This window comes from Sceloporus occidentalis, unplaced genomic scaffold, assembly GCF_023333645.1.
Source record: "Sceloporus occidentalis isolate IW3139 unplaced genomic scaffold, rSceOcc1.0.p SCAF_231, whole genome shotgun sequence".
NCBI lineage: Eukaryota > Metazoa > Chordata > Lepidosauria > Squamata > Phrynosomatidae > Sceloporus > Sceloporus occidentalis.
In genome coordinates, this window is record NW_028317211.1 from 1017501 (window position 1) to 1032271 (window position 14771).

Genomic DNA, 14771 nt, shown 5'->3' on the forward strand with positions numbered 1-14771 from the left:
ATCCCCTTAAAGCCTCGATACGGCCATGACCAGTAATCTGTGATTGGGACAGAAATTAGAGACTGCCCCTTGAAATTTGAGATGGTTGGCGGGTCTGAAACGTAACAGGAATGTAAGAAAACCTGAATAACGAGACTCAAACCCACCGGATAACGTATTTCTCGGGGTGAAGGGGTAGATTCTCAGGGTTTTTACCCCAGTCTCGGGGTGAAGGGGCAGATTCTTAGGGTTTTTACCCCAGCCTCGGGGTGAAGGGGCAGATTCTCAGGGTTTTTACCCAAGTTTCGGGGTGAATGGGGCAGATTCTCGGGGACACATTGTTTCCTCTGATTTATTGATGTCTGATTCTCCCTGCTTTATCACGGCTGGAATCCCTGCTTGAATACAGGTGATTCCATTCAGAATATCTTTATCCTCCGGCCAGTCACGGTTTCCGTGACGACCGTTATCGGAGGCATTTGGCTGCCATCGTCAGCAGGTGCCTGTGATAGGGCCTGTGGGTTGGGGTAATAAGGGGTTAATATGTGGGGGGGTTCACTCATTAGATATAATGTGGAATCTCTTCTGTGGCCCCTGTGAGGAGCCGTACAGGGCTTCCCGTGTGCTGGCAGGGACGGGGTAAATATACTCGGCCCTTTTTAGGCAGCCGCTGGACGAAGCCGCGCTGACTCACCGACCCCCCCCCCCCGGCCGAGGCTGCTGGAGGATTCTGGGTAATTATTCTATTCATAGCTCCGGGCCGCCGGATTGGGTGTTAAATGCCCCTTACGTGTTACTAGCTGCCCCCATCTGCCCCGGGCACAGAGCTTCCTGCGGGGAAATACTTTTCTGCGTGCAGTAAGCGTGCAGTAAGCGTGCAGTAAGCGTGCAGTAAGCGTGCAGCGTCCAAAACACTGCAGGATTATTTCAGAAAAACTGCAGTCGTTTTTGGTCCAGCGACGGGGCTTCCTGTGGAATTCCCAAGCGTTCGCCGCAGACCGAGTCGGCCACGAATGTTTGAGTTATGGGGGGGTGGGGGGGGGTGATTCCAGCGCTGGGTGGCGGATCAGCCTGTGAAAAACTAATATTTAATCAGCTTGAAATAATATTTAAAGGCGCCCAGAAAACCACGAAGCGAAACGCGGCACTTAATGCCACAAACCACTGGGAACTGCCCCAGCATCCACGCAAAGGGGTGGAAATCCCAGCCAGATACCCCCAGCCTCCAATCGTACCCCACTGATACCCCGGGGCAGAATCTCTCTGACAGAGGAGGGCCTGCGCGGTTTTTTTTGTGGGGCAAACACTCAGTTCCGGGGTGGCCGTGGCCCGGCGGGTCACCGGGTGTATAACGCAGAACGTTAAGGTGCGACCCCAGAATCTGCCCCCTTGACGCCCCATCTCTGTACCCCGCGGCCGAGTGATGAGAGTTGCTGAGTGGGATGGATACCCGCGGGTCGGGGAGGAGAGACTACAAACACTGCCACGTTCCCACGAGCCACCAATCGCAGCCCGGTGCGAAGCGCCGTACAAAGGAATGTTTTCGGACCGGTAATAATGCAGGCAGCTGGCTGAGGATTCTGGGAGTTGTGTGGAGTGTCATTGGCTGGCTGACGATTCTGGGAGTTGTGCTCCGTGAGTCGGGGAGTAGTAGAGGCCGGGCTGAGCATGCTGGGAGTTGTGCTCCGTGAGTCGGGGAGTAGTAGAGGCCGGGCTGAGCATGCTGGGAGTTGTACTGTTAGTCCCAGGGAGTACGGTCACATGTTCCTGGCAGGAGAGGACACGGCTCCAGGTCCCGCTGCCCACATTTCCCTGTTCTCGGCTCCGTGGATCACGATGTGTCCCCGGGGGCTCCTCCAAGCAGATGGGTGGGCCGCGGAGGGCCCCCCCTTTGGGCCACACAGGTTACATTAGGTAGGACCGTCTCGCCCGGTGGGGTGTATGCTGTGTGGGTGTCCCGTGACGTATGGCATTGGTGGCATGTACACGTATGATCCGTGTACATGGGGTGTCAGATGGGGGTATTTGGGGGGGCGGAGGTGAGGCTGGAATGTAATAAAAATGTATCGAGTCGCACAGTCCACGTCACGCAACATGCATCATGTATGTTCCGATGCACGTGGCGCAAACAGACTCGGCCACGGAGAGGATGGTTCTGGGGGTAAAATCCGGCTCCTCGCTGATCTTTAGCTGCGGTGAAAGTCTTTTGTCTTGGCTGGTGAGGAGTACACGTGGATTGGCGCCGGTCCGGCGTATGCGTGGCACAGGTTTGTCGGGGCAGTTTCTCGGTGGCACATTGCGTGGCTGTGCAGTGGTTTTGGCATCCTCCCCTCTTACCCTCTGATATTTACCCCTGTGCAGCGAGTATGACGCCGTTCGGGGGCATCGCGTCCAAGCTGAGGATCGATCGGCTGAAGGCGGCCGGCGTGGGGTCCCACGATTGTGCCGTGAAATACCTGGGCCAGGACTTCGAGAGCCTGAAGCAGCAGTGTGTGGAGAGCGGGACTCTGTTCGAAGACCCCCAGTTCCCGGCCGCAACCCCCACGCTGGGCTTCAAGGAGCTCGGCCCCGGCTCCAGCAAAGTCCGTGGCGTGACGTGGAAGCGCCCGTCGGTGAGTGTGCAAACGTGGCAAACCTCGTCTTTGTTCCGTGGCTCAGGCAGGAAGTGTCTCCTTGGCTCAACACAGTGCGGGTTTCGGGGACTCGGATATTACCGTGCCCTGGGGTAACAGGGTGGTGGTGTGGCACGTGGACAGGTTACAGGGGTACACGCGTGTGCTGGGCTCCGCTCGTCTCAATCTGTCTTCTCTTTTTAAAGGAAATCGTGGACGACCCACAGTTCATCGTTGGTGGAGCGACCAGGACGGACATCTGTCAGGGGGCACTGGGTGAGTTCCTCCAGCGTGCCACGGGGCACCTGAGCCGTGGTCTTCAACCACGCTGACTCCCTCACAAGCTGCTGTCACGGGTCACCCCAACCCTCGGTCGGCCCCCGGTGGATTGCCTATCGGTGACAGGACAGACCAGACCGCCTTTTCTCCCTGTGCACACGGAGCCCACGGGAAGGAAAAGCCTGCTGTGTCCTTAACGTGCAATCGCTACAATGACAGCACCGTGTCACGGGAACATACGTGTCTGCCGTGTGTGTCAGACCCCCCGTGCGTGCGCTGGTGGATTGCTCTACATGTGTCACGTACGCATTTACACTGTATGTTCGTGTCCGTTCCGTGTCTGCGCAGGCGACTGCTGGCTCCTGGCTGCCATCGGCTCTCTCACTCTGAACGAGGAGCTTTTACACCGCGTGGTACCCCACGGCCAGGGCTTCCAGGACGACTACGCCGGCATCTTCCATTTCCAGGTACGTGCGCCTGCCACTGGGGGGCTGTTTCTGGGTGCGCGCGCCTGCCACTGGGGGGCTGTTTCTGGGTGCGCGCGCCTGCCACTGGGGGGCTGTTTCTGGGTGCGCGCGCCTGCCACTGGGGGGCTGTTTCTGGGTGCGCGCGCCTGCCACTGGGGGGCTGTTTCTGGGTACGCGCGCCTTCCACGGGGGGGGCTGTTTCTGGGTACGTGCAACTGCCACGGGGGGGCTGTTTCTGGGTACATGCACCTGAATCACTGAGCGCTGACCCGTGGCCCTGAACGCTCCCTTCTGCCCGCTGACCCTCTGACTCCTGCCCACAGATCTGGCAGTTTGGGGAGTGGGTGGACGTGGTCGTGGATGACCGTCTGCCGGTTAAGGACGGGGAGCTGGTGTTCGTTCACTCGGCTGAGTGCACGGAGTTCTGGAGTGCGCTGCTGGAGAAGGCGTATGCCAAGTGAGTGCCGTCCGAGTGAAGGGCGATAATCGGGGGGGGGGGCAACTCTGGGTCACAGAGGGGTTACATTTGGTCTTTTCTTTAAATTTGGCGCCACAAGCAGTGTCAGCGGGGTACCTTACAGGTGAAACCGTGGCACGGAGTTTGTGAGCAGTGGGTTTCACGTGGTGGGGTCCCCGGCGCCGCTTACCTGTTGGGGTAAATATATTTACTTTGGATATTTTGGAGGCCGGGGGGGGGGCAGACTTTTTATTTTTTTAGCGGCCGGTTAGTGACTTTGTATACGTGTCGGGCGTTGGGCCCCATGTCCATAAATTAGATGGTGGGGAGAGTTTACGTGACGTGGCGTCCAGCCCACGCAGAGCTGTATCCACGGCACCCTAGAGCAATAAACCGTGCTCGCTCCTCTCTTCCTCACGTCTCTCACACTCAGGCTGAATGGCTCCTACGAGGCTCTGTCGGGTGGCAGTACCACGGAGGGCTTCGAGGACTTCACTGGCGGAGTGGCCGAGATGTACGAATTACGGAAAGCCCCCCGTGACCTGGACAGGATCATCCGCCGGGCGCTGGAGCGAGGGTCTCTGCTGGGGTGCTCTATCGACGTGAGTACAGCTCGCGTAGGCGGTGAATGGGTTAATGCCATCTTGGCTGGCCACGGTTTGAGAGGTGGGTGTAAAGCAGGGCAATATTTGTGGATCCCACTCTCCTTTTGGTGCCCTCTCTCTCCCTCTTCTTGTGATTCTTGTCTCTCCTCCTCTCCCCTTTCTCCATCCGCCCTCTTCACCCCTTTTTTTGTGGCTGCCACGTCTCTCTCCCTCGTCCTCAGATCACGAGCGCTCATGACATGGAGGCCGTCACATTCAAGAAGCTTGTGAAGGGCCACGCGTACTCTGTCACTGCTCTCAAAGAGGTGGGTATCGTGTCCCTGTGTCTGATGCACTGTGGCCTGTGGGTTCCCGTGGCCCGTGGCCCTGCTCACTGAACATGCTGGGAAAGATATTCTTTATCAGGTTGTGTTAAAATTTAGGAAATTGCTTTAACCCCTTAATGACAATTGACGGCCCTGGCACGTCACCCGAAAACGAAGGGTTAACGACAATTGACGTGCCAGGACTTTAACCCCTTAATGACAATTGCCGGTCCTGGCACGGCACGGAAAAGCATGTGCTTTACGACAATTGACGTGCCAGGACCGGCACGTCTTTAAACGGGTGCAGAAAGCGATCTACTATCGCTTTCTGCACCCAAAAAGCGTTGCTGAATGCCTCGACCTCGAGGCATTCAGCAACGCCGCGATCGGCACGAAGGGGCCATCTCTGGCCCCTCCACGGGGCGTCAACATCCGCCATACTTTGTATGGCGGCGGACGCCCGTTTTAAAAGCGTTTAGGAGGCGATCGACGATCGCCTCCTAAACTTAAATGGTGTCGCTGGAATGCCTCGATCAGGAGGCATCCAGCGACACCAAACACTAACCTTTTGATGGGCTGTGACCGCTCCGGAGAGCGGTCACAGCCGCAGCTGCCGGCAATCTTCGCCATCAAGGAAGATGGCCGCCGTCCTGTAACAGGAACCACAAATTTTAAAAGTTCGCTAGATGGTCCAGACCATCTAGAGAACTTTGGCTCCACTTGCAGGTTGAATACAGGTACTGCATTCACCATGCAAGTCAATGGAGCCCAGCTTTCTAATCACAGTGTGATTAGTAAAAATAAATTAAAAAATAAAATAAAATTAATAATAATTAGAAAAAAATAGTAAAAAAACAGTAAAATGTAAAAATCATTTCCCACTGATGTCACTATCAGGGGAACCTCCAAGTTGAAAAAAAATGTTAAATTTTTTTTTAAAAAAAATAATAAAAAAATATATATATATATATAAAAAATATATTTTTGTGAGCAAGTCCTAAAATTAGCATATTAGCTTAAAACAATTCTCGCATGGAAAGAGTTAAAATACTGGCATATTAAATGCCCGTGGGGTGTCTACTTTTAAAAAATGTATGATTTGATGGGGTAAATTGAATTGGCCAGGTTCAACAACGTCCCAATTAACACGGGGGGAAGGATGGCCACACATCTAATTTCCAATTAGAAAAATGCACACGTACCAAATGTGGCCTTTTAGTTCCCCCCAAAAATGACAAACCCATGCATGTGGGGTATCACTGCGCTCAGGAGATGTTGCTGAACACATTATGGGGTGTCGTGTGACAGCGGCATATACCAGGAGCTGTAAATTCATACATAAAGTAGGTGTGTGTGGGAAAAATACACACACAAAAATATTACTGCAAACTTTGAAAAAATGCTGGTGGTAAAATATGTGCATGCAAAGAGTTAAAATACCAGCATTTAAAATACCCTGTGGTGTCTAGTTTTGAAAAATATATGGTTTTGTTGGGCACACTGAAATGGCCCGGCTCAAAGATGTACCAAATAGGGCATGGGCAGTGGATCCCAAATGCCAAAGTTCAACATTGAAAAATGCGCATGCCCCAAATGTGGCCCTTTTGCCCCAAAACAGCCAGGCAAAATCATTCATGTGAGGTATCGCTGTACTCAGGAGATGTTGCTGAACACATATTGGGGTGTTTTGTGATAGTGACATATACGAGAACATTTTAATTCATACCTGAATTAAAATGTGTGTGGAAAACCAAATGCAAAAAAATGACTACCACAAAGTTTGACAAAGACTGGTGGTAGATATGGTGCATGGAAAGAGTTAAAATACTAGCATTTGGAATACCCTGGGCTGTCTAGTTTTCAAAAATATATGACTTGATGGGGTAAATTGCATTGGCCGGGTTCAAAGATACCCGAAATGGCACATGGGGGGAAGAATTACCAGATTTGGAAAAAATGGCTTTGAAATAGCAAAACGCTACCTGTACTTATTGCCCCATAATGGGTAGAAAAAAGCAAAAAAACATAAAAACATTGGGTATTTCTAAACTCAGGACAAATAGTAGAATCTATTTAGCAGGTTTTTTCATTACCTTTTATAGATGAGTAAAAGATTTTTCAACTAAAAGTTAGAAACAGTCATTTTTTTCTAAATTTTTCACCATATTTTATAATTTTTTTAATAGTAAATAATATGATACAATCAAAACAATGTCATCTAAAGAAAGCCCTTCTTGTCCTGAAAAAAACAATATCTAATGTGTGTGGGTTCAGTAAACGGGAAAGAAGAAAATTACAGCTAAACACAAGCAGCGCAGAAATGTTAAAACGGCCATTGTCACAAAGGGTACAAAAAGTAAAATCAGCCTTTGTCTCGAAGGGGTTAAACTACATTCGCCTTCTGCACCCAAACGGCGTTGCTGTAATAACCTTCAGCAACACCGCGATCGGCACCTGGGGGCGTGTCTGGCCCCTCCCCGGGGCATCAACCTCCGCCATGCGCTGTATGCCGGCGGACGCCCGTTTTCAAAGTGTTTAGGAGGCGATCAACGACACCAAACACTCACCCCAGGACGGGCTGTGACCGCTCCGGAGAGCGCTCACTCACAACCACCACTGCGAGGGATTTCGCCAATCGCAAGATGGCGGCGGCCAGACCCTCTAGAGAACTCTGGCTCCACTTGCAGGTTGAATACAGGTACTGTGTGCAACCATGCAAGTCAATGGAGCCCAGCTTTCTAATCAGTGTGATTAGTAAAATACATTTAAAAAAAAAAAAAGACAGACACCCAAAATAGCACATGGGGCAGAATGACCAGATTTGGGGAAAAAAATGGTTTAGCAAAGCGCTACCTGTACTTATTGCCCCAAAAAGCAAAAAAAATATAAAAACATTGGGTATTTCTAAACTCGGGACGAATAGTAGAATCTATTTAGCAGGTTTTTTTCATTAGTTTTTATAGATGAGTAAAAGATTTTTCAACTAAAAGTTAGAAAGTCATTTTTTTCTAAATTTTTCACCATATTTTATACTTTTTTATAGTAAGTAATATGATACAATCAGAACAATGTCATCGAAAGAAAGCCCTTCCTGTGCTGAAATATAACTTGCGTGGCTTCAGTAAACGGGAAAGAAGAAAATGACAGAAATGTGAAAACTAAATAAAATCAGCCGTTGTCATGAAGGGGTTAAAAATACGTTAAAACCAGAACGAGAGCTCCCGGTGGATGCGCACGTGGCAGGGGACGTGGCTGGGTGTTGTTGGCCCCTTGTTGGGCAGATGAATGCGGATGTTGTGTTTATTTTTTTTTCCTAATATTGTTAACCCCTCACCTGCCAGGTAAATTACAGGGGCCAATTGGAGAAACTGATCCGTATCCGGAACCCCTGGGGACAAGTGGAGTGGACAGGAGCGTGGAGCGATAAGTACGTCAATAAAGAGGGCAACACGGGGGTCGGCATGTTAACATTATACTCGTGGGAGGGGCTGGGACACGATCCTCGTGGGAGGGACTGGGGCACGATCCTTGTGGGAGGGGTACGAGCTGACATTGTAGAACTGGGATTAGGGGGGTCAGGGACCCTGCAGATCTCACCGGTGGGAGGACACGCCCCCAGTTTACCAAATAGTGGCCGCAGCGAAGCATTCGGAGGGTCCGTGTCGTATGTTAACGCTGACTGTCGTTCTCGGCTCTTCTCAGCTCTTCTGAGTGGAACGAGGTGGACCCCTCGGAACAGGAGGACCTGCGTCTGAAGATGGAGGACGGGGAGTTCTGGTGAGGCGGCGTTTCGAAGTATTGTATGTGTCGCCATCTGTCCGTCTTGGCCCCTCCGGACGTCCTGGTTTTCCCTCTCTCTTCCAGGATGTCGTTCCAGGAGTTCCTGCGTCAGTTCTCCCGGCTGGAAATCTGTAATCTCACCCCCGACGCGCTCGACCAAGACGGCCTCGGCAAGTGGCACACCACCCTCTACGACGGCACGTGGCGGAGGGGCAGCACGGCCGGGGGCTGCAGGAACAACCCGGGTGAGATTGGGGCGCTTTCAGTCTGCGGGCGATCGGGGTCCCAAATCCAGCGCTAACCCCGCGCCGTGTCTCCGCAGCCACCTTCTGGATCAACCCTCAGTTTAAGGTGACGTTACTGGAGGAGGACGACGACCCGGCGGATAACGAGTTGGCCTGCAGCTTCCTGGTGGCCCTAATGCAGAAGAACCGGCGGCAGCAGCGGCGGGTGGGCGGAGACATGCATACGATTGGCTTCGCCGTCTACGAGGTAAATCTGGGGGAGGGGCCATTTAAATAGAAGCCACGCGGGGTCGTCGGTGTCTTCAGAGTGCTTTGTGGTGTTCAGACAGGGGCCACGCTGGTGGAATTGCCCTGCGGTGTGCTGGTCCAGTACCCTCCCCGTCTTGGGGGGGGGAGGCAATAACCCTGTATATTGGGAGCTGGCGGTGGTAATTTCTTTCTCCGTTCTTTGCAGGTCCCGGACGAGGTACGTGTGGAGCCGGACATGCGCGAGACGCCCCCCCATCGCACGCCATAACTTTCCATTATTACCTAAACGGCGCAATGGCCCCAAATAACAGACTGTTGGGGTCATTTGGCAGCATGGGGCCCCTAACTGTGGCCGGGGCATCATTTGGGGCACTTTGCACACAGTGTACCCCATCCGGGTGGGGGGGGGGGGATTGGGGTAAGAGGCACTAATGTTCCCTCTTTACAGTTTAAGGGCTGCCAGAACGTCCACCTGAAGAAGGATTTCTTCCTGCGGCATCAGTCCTGCGCCCGCTCGGAAACCTTCATCAACTTGCGCGAGGTCAGCAACCAGATCCAACTCCCGCCAGGGGAGTACATCATCGTCCCGTCCACGTTCGAGCCCCACAAGGAGGGAGACTTCGTGCTGCGGATCTTCACGGAGAAACACTCGGACATCCAGTGAGTGCCGGGCGTTCAGCCCCAAAACAGGGCAATTGTCCTTTTTTAAATTACCCCAAAGCAGGGGGTGGTGTCATTCCGCAGTGGGTGTGTCATTATGTGGGGGCGTGTCATTGCGGAATGTGATGGCGCTATAAATCCGGCCCTCGCTCCACCCGGTGTCATGCCAGTAATGTTCAGTAACCCGACGTCTGCTGGGACTGGGTGACCGGCCTCGTGCCGCATGTCTCTGGGCAGGCGGGGAGGAAAAACTCTCACCCATGTCTTTTGTTTCCAGGGAGCTGGACGAAGAGGTGTCGGCAGACCTGCCCGAGGAAGTAAGACACACAATATAACGGGGATACGTTAGTCTGTGCCTGGTGGCCGGTGCAGGCGTCCACTACTCTGCACCCTGGGGGAAAATAATCCCTTTACTGCCCTGTGATGCCCACAGCCGGGCGATCCTCGCAAGGGCAATTACAGCATCAGTCATTGGTGGATTTTACCCAGTTGCCCCAGTTTACTGGTTTGTTGTCGTGGTGCGGTGATGTCATAGAGCCTTTATCTAGCCGGGGGGGGGCTAGTTAACTAGTTAACCCGCCCCCCCCCATCAACTTTTGAGACATTTAAATAAAGCTTATCTTCCGGTCTAACTATTCATTTGAATTGCTTTGTAGTGTAATGGCGGGCGGGGGGTGTTAGGACCACGCGTGGGGCAATAAGCTCCTCCGGGCCCCCCTCCACATACTCGGCTCCAGAGCCTTTCTGATTGTCCGCCGGGGCCACGATAACTGCCGCGTGTCTTTCATTTATCAGGAGCATCTGACGGAAGACGACGTAGAAGATTCCTTCAAGAACATGTTCCAGCAGCTGGCCGGAGACGTGAGTTCTGGATCCGCGGTCTGCTAGAACCCAGCGGGGGGCAGAACCTAACAACCCCCCCCCCCCCCCCCCCCGCGAAAATACATTAACCTTCCTTCTGGGGCCAAGTGAACAAACCCCGAGATTCTAAAGGGTTAAATGTTTTATTTAGTGTAAAATATCCCTGCTTTGATGAATACGAGGGAATAGTCTCATCACTGGCAGCGTGTTCTCAGATACGTGGCAGGGGCCCCTGGTGTGTAGGGGGGCAGTGGGTCCCGGGGGGGGGGCAGTCGGGTTTGGTGACGTTCATCGCCTCTGTGTTTTTCAGGATATGGAGATCAGCGTCTTTGAGCTGAAGAACATCCTGAACAGAGTGGTGAGCAGACGTAAGTACGGGCCACTGGGGGCCGGCGGCTTCCTGGGAATATGTCCCGCCATGTACCACCGCGTCTCTGGGACCCTCCGGCGGCTGGCCGCGGCATCTCTGGGACCCTCCGAGTCCGTTGGCTCGCCCGTGGCTGTCTGTTTCGTGACGCGTCTCTTCTCACCCTGCAGACAAAGACCTGAAGACGGACGGGTTCAGCATGGAGTCCTGCCGCCAGATGGTGAACCTCATGGACGTATCCTTCCCAGGTGCTGAGCGGGGGGTTTGATGGAGGAGGTGGTCCCTGCGTGTGGGGGGGGGCAATGGAGGAGGTGGTCCCTGCACGGGGGGGGGATGCGCAATATAAGAACCTGTAAAAGTTGGGTTTAGTGAATCTCTCCCTCGGTCACAGAAAAATTTCGAGTACGAAGGTCCTGCAGCTGAGATTATAACTCCCACTACCCTCAGTCCTCTCTTGGCGAGCGCTCAGGAGGCTTCTCTGAGGGCAGGTTCTCGAGGTAAAATCCTTAATTAACCCTTCACAGAAAGATGGCAGCGGCAAACTGGGGGTGGTGGAGTTTCAGATCCTGTGGAATAAGATTCGCAGTTGGCTGGTGAGTGGCTCCTGGGGCTTTTCATTGAATGTGCAATTAAATTAAAGGGCTGCGCATGAGACTGTTGCTGCCTCGGACGCGCCTCTGCATATAGAATGCCTCTGTGTGCTGTTAGGGATATTAATGAGACAAAATAGGCAAAACCAATATTTCGTCACACACAAAATAACGACGCTACCAGATATTGTAGGACAGCATCCACAATATTCATTTAAGGAGATACCCTATATTTAATCTCCGATCCTAAATTCTTTCAGATCGCCGAAAATTATAATTCAAATTAGATATATATCATCGCGATAGTCAATAAAAATATTATTTATTGTAAACACAAGTTATAAAATATCTATATGAGTCACACAATGCATGATATAAAACACAAAATTCTTAAAACATGTAAAAAATAAATCAATTCAAATACAGTATATTATCGATAGTTATCAATATGAATCGTTATTTTATGAGTCTAACACACAATTAATTTCCAGTCCACTCAGCAACCAAAAATTGATAATAATCAGGGCGGTAATAAAAAGATCACTAACTCTATTATATTAGTTTAACTAATATGACAATTTAAAATAATTTAATAATGTCCAAGAGTATTCAGTGACATTCCTGATAGATGCAAATAATGTCAAACTTCGTCTATAGGTAAAAATACCTTTTCATTATTGTTATTATCACGGGTTATAAGCTGCAGTCTCACAAGCCGTCATATACAATAATGCAATATATTATTTCCCGGAAACAGGGAATTCTATACGAAGAAGACAAAATTCACCTCTATTCAGAATAATAAAACAATTATATTTACCACCACTTGTTGCTGTTGTCCAACTGGTCCTTGTAGAAATTAATCCAGATTCATTGTCAAGAAATTAAGTGGGAAAGAATATAACTTTCTACAAATTATATAGGTTAGGACTCCAAGTAACTCTAAGAGTGAAATATGGTGCCAGGATCTTAAGATTCCAATTCTCTGAGGTAAATTTGGTGAATAAGTCCGTCAGGGTGTCCTTTGTATCTTTCAGGGTGCGTTCTAAATTATTCAAGACATAAGCTTTTAAAGACAGGGCTCATTATCATAGCCTCCACCTTTTGGTAGGAATTATCCAATCATAACGGTGGGTTTTACCCATTATAATTAGGACTTCTACTCATATTTACATCGTTGTAATTTCTTAATTTACCTGCGAGAGACGCTCTGGTCTGAGAAATAATTTAAGACCGTTACATATGTGTTTGGAATTCATCCATGGTCACTTTATCGTTAGATGTTACCTCCTAGATAGTAACTCAGGCCTTTGTAGTCACCCATATCTCCAGACGTTGCCTCCTAGGTAGTAGGTAGGTTTTGGGGGTCTTAAGACGTATCCCCCATTCCAATTTACATTCCTAAGGATATGCAGCGTCTACTCCTTAACTTTCTCATGGAAGATAACGTTAATTGGATCATATACACTGAAGCATCTATATACATGAATACTTCTTTGTTCTCAATTATAGAGGAACAAAGACAGAAATAATCACTATATGATTAAGTAAAATAAAATGGCTCTGACTCCATTTTGTGTTCATGTAAAATACAGAATATATAGAATGCATGTTTTCGATCATAAAATATCTGACAGTGCCCGACGCGTTTCTGCACATTACGCTCTCTTCCTGCACTACAGACCATCTTCAGGCAGCACGATCTGGATAAATCCGGAACGATGAGCGCCTACGAGCTGCGACTCGCCCTGGAAAGTGCTGGTAAGTCACGGAACTAACATGGAGTACTGGGATTGAGTGCGCACTCGCCCTGGTCTCCCTGTACTGGGATTGAGCACTCGCTCACTCGAGTCTCACTCTCGCTCTCACGCTGCAGGTTTCCGGCTGAATAATAAGCTGATGCAGGTGCTGGTGGCACGTTTCGCGGATAACGAGCTCGGGGTGGATTTCGATAACTTTGTCTGCTGCCTGGTGAAGCTGGAGGCCATGTTCAGTGAGTGCCTGATATACTGCACCCCCCCCCCCCCCCCCCCCGGGCGGACCCCCAAGACACAGCCCCCTACACCCCGTATGCAGCCCCTAAATTGGGGTGAATGAATATTACTGGATTAGTGGTCTGGCCCCGCTCTATACGTGTCCCCCGTACACCCCTGCCGACTACTCCCCCCCCCGCCCCGTAGCCGTGTATATGCGGCGCTGTAATGTGTGGCCCCTGCTACATGATGTATAACATACAGTCCGTTCTGCTGTCCAGTGAGGCTGGTAAATGGTTAAGAGGTATCATGTCCTGGGGGGGGATTTTAGAAATGTCCCACGTCCCCCATAGATGCATCCTTTATTGCCCCCCTGAGCTCTTTGTCTCCCCCTCACAGGGTTTTTCAAGGGCATCGACCAGGATGGCAGCGGCTCTGCAGAGATGAACCTTGGAGAGGTATACCCCCTCTATAATCTATTTACACTGCATATACCCCCTCTATAATCTATTTACACTGCATATACCTCACATATACCCCCTCTATAATCTATTTACACTGCATATACCTCACATATACCCCCCTCTATAATCTATTTACACTGCATATACCTCACATATACCCCCCTCTATAATCTATTTACACTGCATATACCTCACATATACCCCCCTCTATAATCTATTTACACTGCATATACCTCACATATAACCCCCTCTATAATATATTTACACTGCATATACATCACATATACCCCCCTCTATAATATATTTACACTGCATATACATCACATATACCCCCCTCTATAATATATTTACACCGCAGGGATACTTGGCAGGTATGTAGGTGAAATGGTTGGGCGGTGTCTGTGGTCACATGAGTGGGAGGTCCTGCGTGGAAAACGCTTCTTATAGTTTGTTTTATTTGCATATCCTAACGCCAGGAGCTGACGCTTTAATCGACTCCATGTATTTTTTTTCTCTTGCAGTGGTTGACGCTGACTATGTGCGGATAATCGCACCGCCTGCCGTGCCGCCGCCCCATGCCTGCTTCCTCTCACTAACCTCATCCTATAGGGTTTCAATCACTGGGACAGAACATGTCCCCCAAAACTGGGGTTGTTTCCCGCTCTGTTGCCCCCAGGAGCCCCTCCGTACGCACTCCACACACTCAGCCAGGCCCTATACGTCTGCATGTGACCTGAATGCCACAGCAGTCTCTTTCTATCGCTGCTGCCCCGACTGTCCTCCCGCTCAGTGGTGCCCCATATACCTGCCCCTCCTCCTTAGTGAAGCCCCACACACACCTGCCCCTCTGAATACGTTGCCCTCTCCATAGCTTATAT

The 14771-nt window shown here is 50.7% G+C and overlaps 1 protein-coding gene across 2 annotated transcripts; it reads left to right on the forward strand.

Moving 5' to 3' along the window:
• The first annotated feature begins 2345 nt into the window (after positions 1 to 2345).
• LOC149276697 (calpain-1 catalytic subunit-like) lies at positions 2346 to 14441 on the forward strand. 2 transcript variants are annotated; one of them, XM_089503394.1, is made up of 21 exons: positions 2346 to 2591; positions 2798 to 2867; positions 3219 to 3337; positions 3661 to 3794; positions 4228 to 4396; positions 4621 to 4704; positions 8046 to 8131; positions 8407 to 8481; positions 8569 to 8729; positions 8807 to 8976; positions 9184 to 9201; positions 9433 to 9638; positions 9916 to 9955; positions 10434 to 10499; positions 10810 to 10867; positions 11037 to 11101; positions 11391 to 11459; positions 13139 to 13217; positions 13333 to 13449; positions 13829 to 13887; positions 14415 to 14441. In XM_089503394.1, exons 1-21 carry the CDS (start codon positions 2346 to 2348, stop codon positions 14439 to 14441), a joined length of 2118 nt encoding a protein of 705 aa, XP_089359520.1. The 2 variants fall into 2 exon arrangements, with proteins under 2 accessions (XP_089359520.1, XP_089359521.1); XM_089503395.1 differs by having other exon boundaries at positions 9184 to 9195; positions 9427 to 9638.
• Positions 14442 to 14771: the final 330 nt, after the last annotated feature.